At 36.9% G+C, this 21,512-nt stretch overlaps 2 protein-coding genes across 3 annotated transcripts in view; both read left to right on the plus strand.

The window, feature by feature from the left end:
- LOC113636649 (polymeric immunoglobulin receptor-like) overlaps positions 1–21,512 on the plus strand; it is a 116,078-nt gene that overhangs the window by 74,654 nt on the left and 19,912 nt on the right. The window contains exons 9-13 of the mRNA XM_047806081.1: positions 790–845; positions 20,011–20,067; positions 20,155–20,217; positions 20,644–20,715; positions 21,137–21,243. Of these exons, the coding sequence (XP_047662037.1) occupies positions 790–845; positions 20,011–20,067; positions 20,155–20,217; positions 20,644–20,715; positions 21,137–21,243 (355 nt within the window). The remainder of the gene's footprint in view (positions 1–789; positions 846–20,010; positions 20,068–20,154; positions 20,218–20,643; positions 20,716–21,136; positions 21,244–21,512) is intronic.
- Positions 118–21,512, plus strand: part of LOC113636646 (polymeric immunoglobulin receptor-like) — a 41,303-nt gene continuing 19,908 nt past the window's right edge. Inside the window, exons 1-8 of one of the 2 annotated variants that reach the window (XM_047806086.1) lie at positions 118–226; positions 440–521; positions 16,139–16,371; positions 16,449–16,748; positions 16,829–16,922; positions 17,156–17,178; positions 17,268–17,304; positions 17,833–17,918. In XM_047806086.1, the coding sequence (XP_047662042.1) occupies positions 166–226; positions 440–521; positions 16,139–16,371; positions 16,449–16,748; positions 16,829–16,922; positions 17,156–17,178; positions 17,268–17,304; positions 17,833–17,918 (916 nt within the window). In that variant the 5' untranslated portion in view covers positions 118–165. Of the gene's footprint in view, positions 227–439; positions 522–15,245; positions 15,822–16,056; positions 16,372–16,448; positions 16,749–16,828; positions 16,923–17,155; positions 17,179–17,267; positions 17,305–17,832; positions 17,919–21,512 lie in introns of those variants that run through there. The other variant, XM_047806087.1, reaches the window with a different exon arrangement.

Genomic DNA, 21,512 nt, shown 5'->3' on the forward strand with positions numbered 1-21,512 from the left:
TTTAATTTAAACCTCAATTGATATATTCAATTATTTGTGCCTTTTTTAGAGGGTGTAACAGTATGAGATAAAAAAAAAAAAAAGAAAAAACAGGAAGTCAGCTAGTACAAAGTAACATCAGCCACAGTAGGAAGAGTATTTGTAATGCAAGTGTCTTAGAGAAACATGAGCTTTTACTCACTATGTGGTTCTGTAACTCTCCTTGGGTTTTTCCTCTGTATATCAGGTAAGACTAAAACTCTATCATTCTCATATACTGTCTGGGTATCCTTCATTTTCTAAAGGGTTAAAGAAGCTCTTGTTGTTTATTTCCTTTCATGGAACTGTGGATGTATGGAATATACCTCAGTAGTGACACAGTGATTCCTGAATGTTCTGATCGTCCTGATTCAGTATCTGAGTAACGCTAATACTGTTTCCTAATGTGGCTTGCTTGCAGAAGTAGAGAGCATGAGGACACTGAAAAATGTAGCTGTAAAAAGAGGAGGATCTGTCACTATTCCATGTCTTTATGATGAGAAGTACAAAGCAAACAATAAATTCAAAGTTAGCAGAAAAAGTTTGAGCTCCACAGTTTGAGCTCCACAACATGAGTGTAAAGATTAGGAAGAATTTAAATGTAAATATAGGTGAGGTGATGGTGCCCTCTAGTGGCACAAATGTATTATTTATTTATTTGTTTGTTTTTTTGTTTGTTAATTTATTTAATTGAATACAATTCACTAAATACTGAATTCAGTTGACTATGTGTAAATTTATTTTTATTTATTTATTTATTCTCTATTCCAGAGTTAGAGAATCAACCCAGGATCAGAGAGAGGAGCAATGACACCACTGTTCCCACAGTTAGTACTGTGTCTTATGTCTTATTTCAGTGCCTTTATTACCTTTTTAGCACTTTTAATGAACATCATGACCACAATTTCTCATCAGTGCTGTTACTTAACAGTAAATAAAATCTTTTCAGACTGAGAGATCCTACAACTGTTTTCAGGACAGGAAAGGCGAAATTAAAACGTTCATTCTTTGGCCACAAACATACCCCAGAGGGATAGCAGTTTTAACATTTTACATATTTTTGCATTTTATATTTAATAAAGATAAAATTAAAAAATGAAAATAAAAAATAAATAAAATATGTTAGCAGGTTAAGTGAGTTCAGATTACATTAATGTGAATCATATAATTAATAAACTGTATTAATAATAATTCTTTATAAAGAGAAGTGTGTGTGTGTGTGTGTGTGTGTGTGTGTGTGTGTGTGTGTGTGTGTGTGTGTGTGTGTGTGTGTGTGTGTGTGTGTGTGTGTGTGTGTGTGTGTGGTTTAGATTAAAAAACAGTCCACTTTTACAGATGAAGACTCCATTACAAACAGCACTGTGGCTAAAAGCAAGCCAAAGGTAAAGATGGCAATCCACTGGTCCAAGTCTACATCAATTTCCGTATTATTATTATTATTATTATTATTATTATTATTATTATTATTATTATTATTATTATTATTATTATTGCTATAATAAACAGGATGAGACCTACAGCTCTGTAAACACTGCTTCTAAAATCAAAACTGTGAGTAAATTCTGTTAAATTAAGTCTGTTCCAGTTCAGTCCAAGCTACAGATCTAAGTGTATAAATCCATAATAAACACTTTACTCACTAATCTGCCAGGGACTTTATTTATATCCTGTTCTAGGTTTCTCCAAATGATGTCACTAATGAGACCCTCTACAGCTATGAGGTTTACCAGTAAGAGGTTTGTGAATAAAAATGTATACTTAACCCACTCAAATATGTAAAGTAAAATTACAAACTTTTAACACAGCAATTGTATTTATTCTCTTTAGAGGATGACTTACTGTCCACTGGCTGTGGGGCCTCAGGGATCTCTACTAGGTCGTGTGTCCATCCTCAACATCCTTACAGATAAAATCCCAGTCAGGACAAGGACAACATGCCCCACACTCACTCCACAGACTTACATCACAGTCACATGACCCTCTGTCATTCAGAAAAATAACAGTTTCCTCACTGTAGCTATCAGATTTCACTTATTCTCTTCTGTACTTTAATTTTTTTTTGTCTTTTGCTTGATCTGAAATGTATTTATAGTGTTTATATTTCATGTTTTTATTTCAATATATTTTAACTCAAAATTCTTTTACATTAGCTCTTGTCATTTCTGTTCACATGGTCTACAGTCCTTATATACAACATTAGTGTACAACATAACATACTGCAGAACCCACAACGCTTAATGAGTAAAAACCTGTAGGAAAAATATCTTCTGATTTTAAATTAAAGCATGCTATTATTACACACTGCTTTGCTACGCTATTATTATAACCGCCTAGTGAAGCCAGTGTTAATATGAGTGATGATTAGGAAAACACTTTACTTGGTGGAATTTTTACTATATGTACATAATCATCTAAGACGCAATGCTTCTCTTTTATATAATTAAGGATTTAATTCAAGATAACGGATCACAAGCAGCATGGACATTCTGATAAACTGTGCTGGAATCTGATTACAATCTGAATGGATTAGACTCATGACCCTGTAATGATGAACAGACCATTCACTGTGGGAGAACATCTCACTTAGTCTGTAGTCTGACTGTATTGTAGCACCGTGTTTGTTAAACCTAAAATCATACCATATATTTATGGGTCATAAAAGTGGAAACATCAAAGCTTTAAGCAGAAAAATAGAATCTTAAACATAAACTGATTTAATTTTTTTTTTTACAAGAATTATGGCAAAGTGAGTTCTGTCATTATTCTTACAAGCCAGTGATGGGTTTTCCACAGAGTCTCACATACAGTATATAACACTGGAGCATAAATGCCTATATTTCAAATTTTTTTTCAAAAAACATCTAACATATTTATTCATCTTATGCACTAATATTTACATATAAATGCAATAACACACAAAGTGCTGCTTATACTGTAAATGTCTGATGACAATTTGAAACATTTATGTTTTTAATGTTTGCTTAAGATGCAATAATTTAGCTGTAATTATTGAGTGGTCAGGGGGGCACTTTGGCTTAGTGGGTAGCACGTTCGCCTCACACCTCCAGGGTCGGTGTTCGATTCCCGCCTCCGCCTTGTGTGTGCGGAGTTTGCATGTTCTCCCCGTGCCTCGGGGGTTTCCTCCGGGTAATCCGGTTTCCTCCCCCTGTCCAAAGACATGCATGGTAGGTTGATTGGCATCTCTGGAAATTTGTCCGTAGTGTGTGATTGTGTGAGTGAATGAGAGTGTGTGTGTGTGCCTTGCGATTGGTTGGCACTCCGTCCAGGGTGTATCCTGCCTTGATGCCCAATGACGCCTGGGATAGGCACAGGCTCCCCGTGACCCGAGGTAGTTTGGATAAGTGGTAGAAAATGAGTGATTGAGTGGTGAATGTAATGATGTGCAGGATGATGCAGAACTTGTCGGTACATACTGTACTGTAATGTGGAACAAATGGTAGGTTGGGGTCTGGCTGTCGTAGAATAGGGGCTGTGGTGAAACTTTTGTAGGAGTTTGTACATTTGTAATTGTACACTAAAAGGGCAATTGTCAGGGCTCACCTTAGTGCTGCATGGAGTGGCCTTCTCAGGACAGGCTACACAGCAGTGACCTGCTTGACCACAGTAAAGGTAGAGCCGTATGCACAGACAACACTGATGCGTCTTTGGAGATACAGAGCTCTGCCTGAAGGGAAGGGTTTAGGCCTTCTTAGAACATGGCTTTCAGTGCTGCATCCTTTCAACCGCTCTGAGGAGCAAGTGTAAAGGATTTTACCTCATAATTAGCCGCAGAGTTCTTGCCATGACAGAGCTGAATAATCTGCACAACCACGTCATGTCCTCTAGCTGGGAATTCAAACACTTTACGGATTAACTGGGTAAAGTAAACGAAAGAGGAGCGTACAGTTTGTCCAGTATAGCGCTCTCTCTGTGAGGAGATTCATTTCAAGTATCACCATGCGTAGGGACTCCACACTGGTACGGACAGGTTACAAGTGCTCGAAAGAGGTTTTCATTGGTATTCTGGAGCATGGAGAGTTCTTCTTCACTAGGCAAAACAAATGGCTTGGTACGCAACAGAGTTGATGATACTTCTCGTGGTGTGTAGAGTGTGCTTCACTTAAATGCTAACACACCTTGAGGTTAGTATTCTGGAAAGGGCTCCCTCTGGGTGACAACTGGTTGTGTTCTCACATTACTGCTTCTTACATTGTGACAGGACTTAAAATTTGTTGTGTGAATAAAACAAATCAAAACTTGCTTGAACTGAAGTTTAATATTTTAAATAAACTGTACTGCATGTTTACCATATCTTAAAATAAAAAAGTCTCTCCAATATTTCATTGCCAAAAATAGTCATTGGTTGAAACCTGATAAACTTCCTGGTAGCACCTAAGTTTTATTCATTTTAATAAAAATATAGAAAGAGACAGAACAGACTCTGTACTGACTGCAGAACTGACTGCGGATGAGTGTGACTATTTTTACAAGATTTTTTCACAATTATGACCCGGAAACATCAGTTACTTCACAACTGCAAATGATCCTCGTCGATGATGCAGTCAAAAGTATGTGATCGTGTGGCCAGTGTGCATTTATAAAAGGTTTAAGAGATGTAACTAGAGTAATGATGAATAACTTTACATGTGGAGATCTGAGGAGGTCTGCAGGTTCCTGTTCACTTCAGTGTCAGTGATCCACCTCCAGGTATTATCACAAACACTGATCAACTTTAATACATGATGAGACAGAAATCACACTGATTATTTTCCTTTGTTTTGACAACATTGATTACATCAAATACTACAACAGTGAATACAACTGTGACTACAACTGTGACTACAACAGTGACTACAACAGTGAATACAAACACTCATGAAGACAATACGTGCATGTAAGTAGGAAAGCTTCATGTTATGTATGCATGGTGTTTTCCTCTGCAGTTTTACATTTTCTTTTCATGAACTTTTTCAAAGATGGAAGTGATGTGAAAAATAAACATCAAAAAATTTATATTGTTATAAATCTGTCTGAGAGGCTGCAATCACCATGAGCTAAAGTATATGAATGAAGGAAAAATACAGTATTTCAAGTGACAAAACTTTACTTTCTTTTTCTTTTATGTTGTGAACAGATCTGACTCAAAGCACAATTCAGGTAACATCAGATTTACATATATGGATGAAAATTAGTGTATCAGTTTTTTTAACACATGTTTCTAATTTGAGTTATTTCTCACCCACAGTGTTTGTGACATCAGCTCCCAGCAGTGTTGAAAACATGTAAGTGCTAAAACACCTTTATTCTCTCTCTGAGACAATGCTGAACATTTTAGACCATGATGCTTTTCTCTGCAGTTTTATAGATTTATAGATAAGTTTGTTGTTTTATTGAAAAGATGATCATGTACTTAGAGTTCAAACACAAACACTGCCGTATTAAAGCATTAAGTGAACAGGAAACTACTTTATTACACATGATACTTTCCACAGGCCTAATGCACACAGACAACTGTAATGTACAGAGTTTAATTACATGGTGATTGATGAGTTACAGCCTAATAGCTGTCTGTATTTGGGGAGGGAAAGAAAAAAATCCAACAAAAAACATAAAAACCTTAAACTTTGCATAGTGTATCATTGATCTAATCCAAAAGCAGATTTATAATGATGTCTGGGATACTTCTAGAAAAGTGCTGACATCAACCAGTCAAATGTCATCAGTCATTTCACATCGTTTGATATGATCACAATGACTTGTAGCATGTTCATGTCTCGTCTCTTTATTGTTCTGTGTAACCTGGTGAGCTGTAATACACACTGTGATTGACCCCTAGTGTGTTTTCTGTATCAGAGAGCAGTATCTAGATATAGATATTTCTGTATCTATCTATCTATCTATCTATCTATCTATCTATCTATCTATCTATCTATCTATCTATCTATCTATCTATCTATCTATCTATCTATCTATCTATCTATCTATCTATCTATCTATCTATCTATCTATCTATCTATCTATCTAACTAAAAAGCATAAGTGCATGCATTCATCTATTAACATTGTGTGAAGGAATATTACATTTGGTTGTTGATTACAATAAAGTTTATTACAAAAAAGTTTCCCTTTCTCTGACTTGTTAAATGTCTCTATGATAAATGTCAGGCCACTCAGGTGCTTGTTCAGTCCCTTGATATATGTCGACACTGGACTACTGCACCTCGCTCCTGGCAGGTCTGCCCCTGAGCACCATTCCACCTCTACAACTGATCCTGTATGCAGCTGCATGACTTGTTTAAAACCTTCCTATGTTCTCCCAAACCACCCCATTGCTATGATTTCCCCCACTGGCTTTTTAGTAGCCACACTCTTCAGATTTAGAACACTGAGGCTTGTCTACAAAGCCAAAATCAGACCAGCAGCCTCTAACCTCTCACTGCACCACACTTACTCCTAACTTCTAGCACTGCACCACTGATCACACCAAGATTCATATCAAGTTTGTTCTCTGTTTACAATTAGTTCATAATTCTTCCCCAATTCTATATATCGTATAAGTGCAAATTATTAAAAAGAAGACTAAGTTTCATGATTGGAACAATGAGGCCTTTGTGGGCACAATGAGGCAGGCCATAAAAAAAAAAACTGGTCCTTCCAGGTTCCTCATATATGACTAGAAATACTGACAAAGACACAGACATATCGAGTCCCGTGAGTTCAACAGTGTTTCATTTTAAAGAGAAATTTCACAGAGCATTTCACAGGGCTGGACGTCTCACAGCAACATGTTTTATAATCATATAAGAGGAATTCAGATAAACTATTTATGAACAATGTAATAAACATACGATCTTATCGATGACTGACACTGTGGTGCATAACTTAGCTTAAAGTAACATGAATTAATAAAACTAGAAAAGATTTATTAAGAATAGTATACCATGTGTCTGCACTGCAAGGTATGCAATGAAGTCTGTCTCAGTTATAACAGCTATAAAAATGTGTTCCTTTGTCAGCCTTCTTCTCTTCACACTGATTTTAGAGCACACAGTGTGATGAGCAGGAAGAGGAACTGCTTGAGCCGCTACAGACGCAGGTATTATTACAAACACTGATCAACTTCAAATGATGAGTGAGAAATCACACTGATTATTTCCTTTGTTTTGACAACAGTCACAACTAGAAAGACTACAGCAGTGACTACAACAGAGTCTACAGCAGAGTCCACAGCAGTGACTACAGCAGTGTCTACAGCAGTGTCTACAGCAGTGACTACAGCAGTGACTACAGCAGTGACTACAGCAGAGTCCACAGCAGTGACTACAGCAGTGACTACAACAGTGACTACAGCAGTGACTACAACCACTAACCAAGACAATATGTACACGTCAGTTGGAAAGCTCCATTTATTTAGGCCTGGTGTTTTCCTCTAAACACCACTTAAAATGAATATCATTTTAAATCTAAATATTTAAGAAGAGAAAGTTCTGCAGTCACCATGAGCTAATGTATATGAATGAAGAAAAAATATTTCAAGTGATCAAACCTTTTTTCTTTTATGTTTTAAACAGATCTGACTCAAAGCACAATTCAGGTAACATTTTTGGAATACAATTAGAGAAACGGTTTGTCTTAACACATGTTTCTAATCTGACTTATTTCTCACCCACAGTGTTTGTGAATTTTGTCCCCTGCAGTGATGAAACCACGTAAGTGCTAAAACACCTTTATTCTCTCTTGCAGAAAATGCTGAACACTTTAGACCATGATGTTTTTCTCTGCAGTTTTAGAGACATGTAAATTTGTTGCTTTACATACAGTACAGTACACACACATTCAGTGAACCATGTACTTCAGTGCTGTAAAGCGACTAGACGTCACTGGAGAAATGATTCAAATTAGAAGATGAACAAATTAATTAAGGAAACACACACACACACACACACACACACACACACACACACACACACACACACACACACACACACACACACACACACACACACACACACACACACATATTTACATTTACATTTACAGCATTTGGCAGACATCTTTATCCAGAGTGACGAACAAAAGTGATTAGTTTCTGTCATTGGATACATTAACTCTGGTTCACTAGGTTCCATTTTTAAGAATCTAAAACACTGTTCAAAATTTTTATTTTTTTTATATACATACATACACAGGGCTCTCAAGTTTTGAAGACAGGCAAGAGTGACATCTCCAACCCCCCACCCAAACACAACAATGGGCCTACCCTTTTCACCACCTTCTCTGGGCCAGCATCCTGTAACCTGGCCTTTTTAGGGGGCTTTCCTCTCATGGCGAATGATAGAATGCAATGATTAATGCACCAATGACCAGGATATCAAATATGACATGATTTTAAAAATGACCTTTAACATCGAAGATGCAATACACTTTAATTTATTTAGTGTTAATAAAATTATTAAGCCTATTTGGAGAGAGATGTTTAATGTGACAAAATGTCAGTCATTGTGTGATAACGAAAATATGACTTGGCCTAGACCAGTGGTCCTCAAAAGTGCGCGGACCCCCATGTATACAGTGCATCCCTACTTGCCCCCCAAAAGAAAATTTATGACATAAAACATTCCAAAACTTATTATTTGAATTAAACAAAACATATACATTATACATTGTAGTGCTGTTGGTTAGTAGCCTTATTTTTCTGAGATTTAATTTCTCAGAATTTATGATAAATTCATTATTTTATAAAATGTCATAAAGCCGGGGCCCCCTGGCACCATCTCAGGGCCCCCAGTTTGAGAAGCACTGGCCTAGACTACTTGTTCTGAGCAGGTGTTGTCAGTGAACATGCTGTAAAACTGTTGGCTAAGTTACAGACACTCATGAAACACTGATGCTGATTATCTGGTAAACGTCTCTAACAGCAGTCAAAATGTCATTGTTTGTGTCAAACAAGTTGTGAATTTGTTGTAACATTAAAACAGGACATCATGACTAACTCTGTGCTCAAAGTGATGCTCACAGCTCCAGTGGTTTTTCTGCGTGAGAAATACAATGTGTGGTGGGAGAGTGTGACAAAAGACAGACATGAGTGACTTGAGAGCTTTGCATACAACAAATGGGTGCTAATAAGTGCTATTACACACACACACGCACATACACCCACACACACGCACATACACACGCACATACACCCATACACACACATACACCCACACACACGCACATACACACACATGCACATACACAGACACACACATGCAGACACAGACACACACATAAACACAGACACACACATACACACACATGCACATACACAGACACACACATGCAGACACAGACACACACATAAACACAGACACACACATAGACACGCATGCACATACACAAACAGACACACACACATACACACATGCATGCACACACATATTGTACACACACACACAGACACACACATAGAGATACACATAGACATACACAACCATACACACATACATACAAATGCCTGCCTATACACACACACACACAATTACATTTTTTTTCCCTGTATTTTGACTAAAACTCATTACATAATAATCAAAACACATTGAGAAATAATAAAAAAAAACTGTATCATTGATCTTATCCAAAAGCAGCTTTATAATGATGACTGTGATACTTCTAGAACAGGGCTGACATCAACCAATCAAATTATATAAGACATTTCACATAATTATCATTCAAATATGATCACAATGACAGATGCATGTTCATGTCTCGTCTCTTTATTGTTCTGTGTAACCTGGTGAGCTGTAATACACACTGTGATTGACCTCTGGTGTGTTTTCTGTTTCAGAGAGCCAGAGATGTTCTGTATCATAGACATCTGAAGGACGTGATCTTGGTGACATAGAGAATATAAGAAGCTGGACTACTGCACCTGGCTCCTGGCAGGTCTGCCTCTGAGCACCATTCCACCTCTACAACTGATCCTGAATGCAGCTGTGTGGCAAGATGCTGCCTAATTATTTTTCTTGCCTTTTTTTTTTACTGTAATATATTTTTTCTGAAATTTTCTTTTTAAGTTTACTGTTTTTTGTAAGAATATTTTTGCGAGGTCTCATGTAAATATATCTGTATGTTGCACTGACTGTAGTGGGGAAAAAAAAGATGTTGCAACAGCATGTGTGTGTATCTGCAAATATTTCTGTGCATGTGAACAATCTGATACATATTTTAGTATTATGGCAAAGCATACTAAAGATGGCTGTGCTTTTCATTATGCCCAACAGTGTGTAGTTGGTTAGGCAAAAATCTGGTAATATGAATGAAGTGTGTGCCATTTCATGCAAAAGTTTGATTTTGATAATGCTATGTGTAGTTTCGGTTGCAGTGCTTCATTTTGCAGGATAAATGAGGTATTTTGCAGTTTGGGTGTGGTTTTGTGAATTGTGTTAAGGATTTTGATAAAACCAGACTAGTTTGAAAAAACTGTACGCTGACAGCTTCTGAGGGTAGTGGAACAACTGCTTGGAAGGTTGTGAGTTCAATTCCCAGCACCAATAACAGGCTGCCGCTACTGGGCCTGTGAGGGAGGCTCTTAACACTCAAGTGCTCAGATGTATAGTATAAGTGACTCAGGATAAGGGAGTCTGCCAAAAAGTCTATGTTTACTGTAAGAGTACTTCTTTATTAAAGTATAATGAAATCAGAGTCTTTTTCTCTTTTTTCTTTCTTTCTTTTTTTTTTTTTTTTACAAATAAATAATGCAGTTTTGTTATTAAAAATAAAAAATCATTATAACCCACAAAACATCAGTCATTAGGCTTCCTATTAGCTGTTTAATCACTCAGGTCAGTGATGCTCATCTGTCTCCACTGTCTCAGACAACATCTGGTGCCTGATGTGTAGAAGCTGAATATTTTATTAAATAAATTTAATTACTTAATAAAAAGTAAATAAAAAATAAATAAGAAAAATAAATAATTAAAAAAATTTAAATAAATGTACTATAAGATGTAAGCAAAAAAATATTTTGACTTATAACCAAAGAAAGTACCAGTACAGTGAACCATGTACTTCAGTACTGTAAAGCAACTAGACAGCAAACATACAGGGAAGGAAGTGCTAGTAAATATGCATGCACATACACCCACACACATACACACACACACATACACTTACACACACACACACACACATACACATACACACATACACACGCATGCACATACACACACACATACACATACACACATACACACGCATGCACATACACACATACACACGCATGCACATACACACATACACACACACACACACATACACACACATAAACACGCATACACATACACAGACACACACATACACACGCATACACATACACACACACATACACATGCACATACACACACACACACACACACACACACACACACACACACACACATGCACATACACACACATGCACACATACAGACACACACACAGACAAATTTACACACGCATGCATATACACACACACACACACACACACATGCACATACACAGACACACACATGCACACATACAGACACACACACAGACAAATTTACACACGCATGCATATACACAAACACACACACAGACACACACACATGCACACACACAGACACACACACACACATAGACACACACACCCATACACACACATACAAACACATGCACATACACACACACAGACACACAAACACACAAAGTTTTTTATATACAGTACATACATACTGTACAGCAAACAGGGAAGGAAGTGCTATTACACACACGCATATACACCCACACACAGACATACACACGCATGCACATACACAGACACACACATGCACACACAGACACACACACACACACAGGCTGGATGATGGTGTCATGGATTATTATTGTTAATGTTTCTATACTTTGCCCATAGTCTCCATTATTATATGGGTCAAAGCACCAAAGTGGCATTTTGAGGTCAGACTATTTTTTTCTGATTTTTTTGGTAATTACATTTTTTCTCTGTATTCTGACTAAAACTCATTACAGTTTTTCTCATTTGCTAAGACACACTAAATGAAACTGGGATCTGCTTGATCTTCATCATCACATAATTAGCACAGCAGAAGTCTACTCTTGCAAATGTTTAAACACTTTTTCATTTGTTTCACACATTTTTCACACCCTTTGTCAAAACAGTTAACACAGATCTTATTGAAAGACCCCAAACTCTATTGGATTCACTGTGTTGAACAAAAGAAAAAAATGTATTCACAGCTGATAGAAACTACTTGCATAATTATAAATCTCTCTGCACCTGTGTCAAACTCATTCCACGACTGTACAGCCACACACAGCTCCAACGTCATCGTCAAATTCGCTGATGATACAACGGTGATAGGCCTGACCACCGACAACGATGAGACGGCCTACAGAGAAGAGGTGAGCACCCTGACTAAATGGTGTCAGGAGAACCACCTCTCACTAAACATTGACAAGACCAAGTAGCTGGTGGTAGATTTCAGGAGACAGAGCAGAGAACACAGACCCATCACCATCGACAAGACACCTGTGGAGCGGGTGAGAAGCATTAAGTTTCTGGGTGTTAACATCAGTGAGGATCTCACCTGGTCCACACACACTGACGCAGTGCTGAAGAAGGCACACCAACGCCTCTTCTTCCTGAGACGGCTGAGGAAGTTTGGAATGAGCCCCAGCATCCTCAGAACATTCTACACCTGCAATATAGAGAGCATCCTGAAGGGCTGCATCACTGCCTGGTTTGGAAACAGCACCGCTGGCAACCGTAAAGCTCTGAAAAGGGTCGTGCAAACTGCCAGCCACATTGTTGGAGGTGAGCTTTCCTCCCTCCAGGACATCTACACCAGGCGGTGTATAAGAAAAGCTCGGAGTATCACTAATGACTCCAGCCACCCGTCCCACAGACTGCTCTCTCTGCTCCCGTCAGGAAGACGTCTCCGCAGCATCCGATCCCGCACCAGTCGACTGAGGGATAGCTTTCTCCCTCAGGCCATCAGACTAATTAACAGCCATAACTAACACAGCATACAGCATACTTCCACAATATTCAACAGATCAACACCGGACTATACACACTTGCACACAAGCACACTGCATTCGTACTGCATCAATACACACGGGACTATACACACACACTGCATTTAATTTAAAATAACAATCTATCTGACATTAAGCTATTAGTACCACAGGACATTTCTGTATCTGTACAGTCCGGTGCACCTTAACATGTTACATATGTATTACATGTATATAATACTTATATATATATAATTTATATTTATACTTATACATACATATATGTATGGTTATATATATGTCTAGTAGTACACTGTGTGTACTGACTATGTATGAGCACACTGAATCCTTTCCACATTTTCCACATTTGCACATTTCAATGGTACTGAGCATTTTGCACATTTTTTCTAACCTGTCTGTAAATTGTTCTGTTTATGTTTCTACTATTGTATGTAAATGGTTTTGCAGTTTCTGGAGCTCGCTCCCAAGAATTTCACTCACCAAGGCACATGTGCCAGGGTGATGTGACAATAAAGGTGACTTGACTTGACTTGACTTGACTTTTGCACAACTCTTCAATCAGCAATCAGTCCTCATCCATCTATAAAAGATGCCACCTCTGTGTTGCTATTTGCAAGCATGGATGAAAGATGCTGTGGGCACGGAAGGAGAGTAAGAGGTCATGACAGAGGAGCCTGAGGAAGAGGAGTTTGTATGCGTGGTGGAGGAGCTGTAGCAGCAAGAGGACAAACTTGAGCTAAAGTTTCAAATGAAATTCGGGGAACAATTATTGACATCAATCATGGCTTGTCCTTTAGAAAGGCTGGAAAAAGGGTCCAGCCCATTCTGAGTGGGAGCACTGTGGAATCTATTGTCAGGCTTTTTCGGAATGAGAACAGGTAAGTCACAGTGTTACTGTAATGTGTACCACTGTGTATTTCAGCTTTACTGTATTGCCCTGTTAGCAGAACAAACTGTGTCTACAGTAATGCAGATGTTTTATCAATCCCATTTATGTGACTGTCATACAGTAATATCAATTTTGACTTGCTTTTACTTTATAGAAACCTCTGTAAAGTGAGGCGACGTGGGAGGAACATCATTGGGCAGAGGGCCACTGTCACAGTGCCATGTCAGGGGGTGCCAATATCACCATGTGTGCTGCCATCTCCAATGATGGAGTCCTTTGCCACATACCGACTATTGGCCCATACACTACAGAACGCCTCATCACATTTCTTAATGCATTGAAGGAATTACTGATTCCACCCGGAGAGGGCTGTTGAGGCCTGGCATGACTCTGTACTGTATGTCATAATTTGGGACAATGTGGCTTTCCACCACTCTCACCTTGTGAATGAATGGTTTGCAGCACAGCCTCGTATTATGATGCAATTCCTCTCTGCATAAAAAACATTCAGTGCAATGTTGATGAGAACCTGTGGCATAATCGTCAAGAACAAATGGACTAAATGTGAAAGCTAAAATATATTTGTGTGTATGTATGTGTAATATATTAAAAAATTATCCTTTTTTTTAAAGGTATTTTCACCCATAAGTTTCCTTTGGTAGCTTTTTTTCACAAGTATCAATTAGAGTTTGTAAAGTATCATATTTCATATTGATGGCTGCATTTTATATTTTGTTGTCCATTGTGTAATGGTTGATTGAAAAAATAAAGTAATTTGACCACAAGTTGTGGAGTTTGATGGAAATAATTGCTTATTTTGGAATGTTTTTAATGTATTGTGAGTGTTTGAGCATTTTGTTAACCAAATGAGTCATTTTGTCCATTGAGCTTCAGTTTTATCCTGTTAACTGTTTTGAAAATGTGACGTCCGAGTGGGCAAATTCAATTTTCAATTCAAGTTTATTTGTATATCGCTTTTTACAATTGACATTGTCTCAAAACAGCTTTACAGAACAAACATAGAACAAAGGGTTATTATAAGAATAATATTAATAGAATACAAAATTCAAGATTAATATTAGATTTAGTTCACAATGTGTATGTATATATCCCAAATAAGCAAGTCTGAGGTGACTCAGGCAGCAGTGGCAAAGAAAAACTCCCTTAGATGGTAGGGGAAAAAACCTTGAGAGAGAACCAGGAAAATGTGTTTAAGCAATTGAGAAAAACTGTAATAATCAATTGTGATTGTGTGAAACCTGATGAACTTCCTGGTAGCGTCTGGGTTTAATCATTTTAATGAAAATAGAGAATCAGAGCTCCAAAGTCAAATAGCTTTAAGAGCTCTTTTTACAGTTATAACCTGGTTGTTAAACCATATAACCTATAATGCATTTCAGAAACTGTGATCCAGAGACATCAGTCACTTAACAAGTGCAAATGATTCCCTGTGATGGTGCAGGGTCTCTGTGTAAAAATGTGATCATGTGACCAGTCTGTGCTTATAGAAGGTTTAAAGTGGATGAGTAATGATTTATAATCTTAATATTTAGTGTCAATAGCTGGCAAAGTTTCTTTATGAGTCTGTTTTTTCTTGCAATTATTACCTGTGACTTGTTCAACACTGACTTTAATTTAAAAATGTACCTCAATTAATACATTCTTTTATTTGTGCCTTTTTTAGAGGGTGTAACAGTATGAGATGAAAAAAAGAAAAAACAGGAAGTCAGCTAGTACAAATTAACATCAGCCACAAGTAGGAAGTGTATTTGTTATACAAGTCTCTTAGAGAAACATGAGCTTTTACTCACTATGTGGTTCTGTAACTCTCCTTGGGTTTTTCCTCTGTATATCAGGTAAGACTAAAACTCTATCATTCTCATATACTGTCTGGGTATCCTTCATTTTCTAAAGGGTTAAAGAAGCTCTTGTTGTTTATTTCCTTTCATGGAGCAGTGGCTGTTAACAGCTTTCATCACTGGTAGATTAAATGTACCTCAGTAGTGACACAGTGATTCCTGAATGTTCTGATCGTCCTGATTCAGTATCTGAGTAACGCTAATACTGCTTCCTAATGTGGCTTGCTTGCAGAGGTAGAGAGCATGAGGACACTGAAACATGTAGCTGTAAAAAGAGGAGGATCTGTCACTATTCCATGTATTCATGAAGAGAAGTACAAAGCAAACAATAAATTCTGGTGCAAAGGGTACTATTGGTCTACCTGCAGTATCGTAGCCTATGCAAACTCACGTGGAAATCCATCAGTCATTGATCATCCAGAGCAGAATTTGTTCACGGTGGAACTGAACTCTGTCTCTGTGTCTGGAACGGGTTGGTGTGCTGCAGAAATTGGGGATAAATGGCAGCTGGATGATCGTGATTATTTGTACCTGACGGTTAGTCAAGGTAAGAAACCAAAATGAGTCAGAATTATAATTGATATGAATTCCCTTACACCACTCATTTACTGCCTATTTATTCAGATCTGTCAGTGAGCGAGAGCAGAGTGAGAGGTGAGGAAGGAGGCAGCGTCACAGTCCAGTGTCTCTACAGTGCTGCGTATCAGAATAAACAGAAGCAGTGGTGCAGATTTAAAGATGGACAATGCAACACAGTGGGGACTGAAACATCCCAGAATTCAGCAGTGTACATCAGTGATGATGGGAGAAGATCCTTCAGTGTGAGGATGAGCAGACTGAAGAAGAGTGATGCTGGATGGTACTGGTGCAGTGCAGGAGATCTGCAGGTTCCTGTTCACATCAGTGTCAGTGATCCACCTCCAGGTATTATCACAAACACTGATCAACTTTAACAAATGATGAGAGAGAAATCACACTGATTATTTCCTTTGTTTTGACAACAGTCACTACATTAAATACTACAACAGTGAATACAACAGTGAATACAACAGTGAATACAACAGTGACTACAACCGCTCATCAAGACAACACATACACGTAAGTAGGAAAGCTTCATGTTATGTAGTCATGGGGTTTTCATCTGCAGTTTTACATGTTTTTTATCCAGTAACCATTTCAAAGATGGAAGTGATGTGAAAAATAAACATCATAAAAAATTAGATATCACTATAAATCTGTCTGAGAGGTAATCACCATGAGCTAATGTATATGAATGAAGGAAAAATATTTCAAGTGACCAAACTTACTTTATTTTTCTATGTTGTAAACAGATCTGACTCAAAGCACAATTCAGGTAACATCAGATTTACATATTTGGAAGAAAATTAGTGTATAAGTTCTTCTTAACACACGTTTCTAATCTGAGTTATTTTTCGCCCGCAGTGTTTGTGACATCAGTTTCCAGCCGTAATGAAACCACGTTAGAAACACATCTTTATTCTCTCTCACAGAAAATGTTGAACACTTTAGACCATGATGTTTTTCTCTGCAGTTTTAGAGACATGTACATTTGTTGCTTTATTCAAAGACAAACATGTGAACATTACATGATAATTTCTTGCTTGTTGAAACTTTCTCATGTCACATGATCTTATGTAAATACACATGAAATCAATGAGTACCAGATTTAGGAAAGAAAATTTTCTACTAATATCATTTTATATTTTATGACAATTTACACCACAGATATAAAGTAATAAAATAACTACATGTACTCTTGGTACAGGACTTTATTGAAGTAGAACATTTAAATTATTTGTAAATGCTGTAATAGTTTGATACTTTACATTTCTGCCTAACTAGAGAACATGCCAAAAGGATATTTAACTACTGATGATGAAGAATTATTATTAATACATGATGATTAATGATGAACTGATTTAATGAATATTTTCACTGCAGTTGATTCATCCAGTCTGTGCTAAATAATGCTTCAAATGTTTGTCAGTAGTTTGAACCATTGGTACCTGGTGGCCCTTCTTCTGCCACTGGTGATACTGGTCATCATCATCTGTATGCTCAGAAAGAAATGTGGTAAGTGTCCCTGGTGTGTCTGTAGTTTTGAATTAGTTCTCATTCTTCTATTATTTCAAATGCGCAGGTCTGAGATCCATTCACTGGAGGTTCATTAACAAGAAATTCAACACAATCAAATATAATACAGTGTTCATACAACCAGAGGACAGATTCAAAGATTTGACAGTCAGATAAATCAGTCAGGAGTCAAACACAGTGCACCTAGAATCTGTGGGCAAATAGAAAACAGGAGAACAGAGGGGAAGAAAGTCACATACACTGATTGTAAACTCACCAGTTATTACAGTCTGAGCCTTTACACTGTATTTGTCTGTAATGTCATAAATATCACTTGTCTTTTTCCTCTGGAGATAATGTTGATGGCTGGTTATGAGCTTTCTGAACCCTGTAGTCCCACGATTCTTACATGGTCATGACAGGGCGCAGGGTTTTTTTTTTTGTTTTTTTTTGTCTATCTTCATTAATGGTTTTCTTTATTGATAATAAAGTTAATACACTCAAAGCAACCATAAACAAACAAATGAGCCATTAAATCACTTAAAGTAAAACATCATTTAGGGCACTGGAAAGAAAAATAGCTAGAAAATGACAATTTAATGTCAGGAAAATATTTACAACAGAACAATCTTAATAACCTTCACATAGAGAGGCAGTAGTGTATGTAGTGGGCATAACAACATCAGTGTCTAAATGTGTGACATGGACCACAAACAAACACCAAAAACCCCGACAAAACCCAGACCCATGTGTGTTTTAACTCAACATAAAGTGAAACACGACTGCACTTTTATTTCTTCTATTTTGGAACTTCATGCTGTTTGATTTTATTGATTTAGAACTTGATATTTCAATAAATTAGACCTTGTAAACTTGGAGTATTTTATCACAATTTCGTGAGGTGATGGAGGATAGATGGGGTTTGAAAATCAACCAAAGTTAGCAGAAAAAGTTTGAGCTCCACAGATGTACACAGAACATGAGTGTAAAGATTAGGAAGAATTTAAATGTAAATATAGGTGAGGTGATGGTGCCCTCTAGTGGCACAAATGTATGATAATAATAATGTGAAGTGACATACGCCTAAGTACGGTGACCCATACTCAGAATTCGTTACCTGCATTTAACCCATCCAAAGTGCACACACACAGTAGTGAACACACACACCGTGAACACACACCCGGAGCAGTGGGCAGCCATTTATGCTGCGGCGCCCGGGGAGCAGTTGGGGGGGATTCGGTGCCTTGCTCAAGGGGACCTCAGTCGTGGCCGGCCCGAGAATTATTATTATTATTATTATTATTATTATTATTATTATTATTATTATTATTATTATTATTATTATTATTATTATTAATAATAATAATAATAATAATAATAATAATAATAATAATAATAATAATAATAATTCATTTATTTATTGTTTTAATTGAATACAATTCAATAAATATTGAATTCAGTTGACTATGTGTAAATTTTTATTTATTTATTTGTTTGTTTGTTTGTTTGTTTTTGTATTTTCTTTTATTAATTCTCTATTCCAGAGTTAGAGAATCAAACCAGGATCAGAGAGAGGAGCAATGACACCACTGTTCCCAAAGTTAGTACTGTGTCTTATGTCTTATTTCAGTGCCTTTAGTACCTTTTAGCACTTTTAATGAACATCATCACCACAATTTCTCATCAGTGCTGTTACTTAACAGTAAATAAAATCTTTTCAGACTGAGAGATCCTACAACTGTTTACAGGAAAGAAGAAATTAAAGCATTCACATTTGTTAAAACTCTGGCCACAGACATACCCCAGAGGGATGGCAGTTTTAACATTTTACATATGTTTGCATTTTTTTTAAATAAAGATAAAATTAAAAATAATAAATAAATAAAATGTCATTTTGATTAAGTGAATTCAGATTACAGTTACATTAATGTTAATAATAGATTTAATAAACTGTATTAATAATAATACATTATAAAAAGAATAGAATGTGTGTGTGTGTGTGTGTGTGTGTGTGTGTGTGTGTGTGTGTGTGTGTGTGTGTGTGTGTGTGTGTGTGTGTGTGTGTGTGTGTGTGTGTGTGTGTGTGAAACAGCCAAACACTGATGAAGACTCCATTGTATACAGCACAGTTACTGTTTCTAAGCCAAAGGTAAGATCAATAAGTTGGTACAATTCTGCATTTAAATGAAAATAATGATGATTATTGTTGTTGTTCTTGTTGTTCTTGGTGGTTTAGGCTAAGAATAAGCCCACTTGTACTGCTGAAGACTCGATTATATACAGTACTGTGGCTACAAAGGTAAAGATGGCAATCCATTGATCCAATTCTACATATTTCTATTACTGATTTGTTGTCCTATTGTCTTCATCTGTTCTGGGTTTCATATTAGTTTCTGTATTTATACTCTGATGATGCAATGTCTCATAAAGTCTGTTTAAATTTACAAAGCACTCATGTGATTTTTTTTGTCCTAACCAAGAATCTCTGAATTTCACTTCATGTCATAAAAATAAAATACTTGTGAAATTATAATTATATTAATTTAAAACAAATCTCTCTCTCTCTCTCTCTCTCTCTCTCTCTCTCTCTCTCTCTCTCTCTCTCTCTCTCTCTCTCTCTCTCTCTCTCTCTCTCTCTCTCTCTCTCTCTCTCTGTGTGTGTGTGTGTGTGTGTGTGTGTGTGTGTGTGTGTGTGTGTGTGTGTGTGTGTGTGTGTGTGGTTTAGAGTAAAAAACAGGCCACTTTTACAGATGAAGACGCCATTATATACAGCACTGTGGCTAAACGCAAGCCAAAGGTAAAGATGGCAATCCACTGGTCCAAATCTACATCAATTTCCTTATTATTATTATTATTATTATTATTATTATTATTATTATTATTATTATTATTATTATTATAAGCAGGATGTGACCTACAGCTCTGTAAACACTACTTCTAAAATGAGTAAATTCTGTTAAATGGAGTCTGTTCCAGTTCAGTCCAAGCTACAGATCTATGTGTATAAACTGATAATAAACACTTTACTCACTAATCTGCCAGGGACTTTATTCATATCCTGTTCTAGGTTTCTCCAAATGATGTCACTAATGAGACCCTCTACAGCTATGAGGTTTACCAGTAAGAGGTTTGTGATTAAAAATGTATACTTAACCCACTCAAATATGTAAAGTAAAATTACAAACCTTTCACACCGCAATTATATTTATTCCCTTTAGAGGATGACTTACTGTCCACTGGCTGTGGGGCCTCAGGGATCTCTACTGGGTCGTGTGTCCATCCTCAACATCCTTACAGATAAAATCCCAGTCAGGACAAGGACAACATTTTTTTTTTTTTTTAGGACAAGGACAACATGCCCCACACTCAGTGGATTGTTATTATTGTTAATGTTTCTATACCTTACCCATAATCTCCATTATTATATGGGTCAAAGCTCCAAAGTGGCATTTTGATGTCAAACTATTTTTTTCTGATGATTTTTTTGGTAATTACATTTTTTTCCTGTATTTTGACTAAAACTCATTAATAAAACACATTGAGATTTAATTAAAAAACTGTATCATTGATCTTATCCAAAAGCAGCTTTATAAT

The sequence above is a fragment of the Tachysurus fulvidraco genome, chromosome 22 (assembly GCF_022655615.1).
Source record: "Tachysurus fulvidraco isolate hzauxx_2018 chromosome 22, HZAU_PFXX_2.0, whole genome shotgun sequence".
Lineage (NCBI taxonomy): Eukaryota > Metazoa > Chordata > Actinopteri > Siluriformes > Bagridae > Tachysurus > Tachysurus fulvidraco.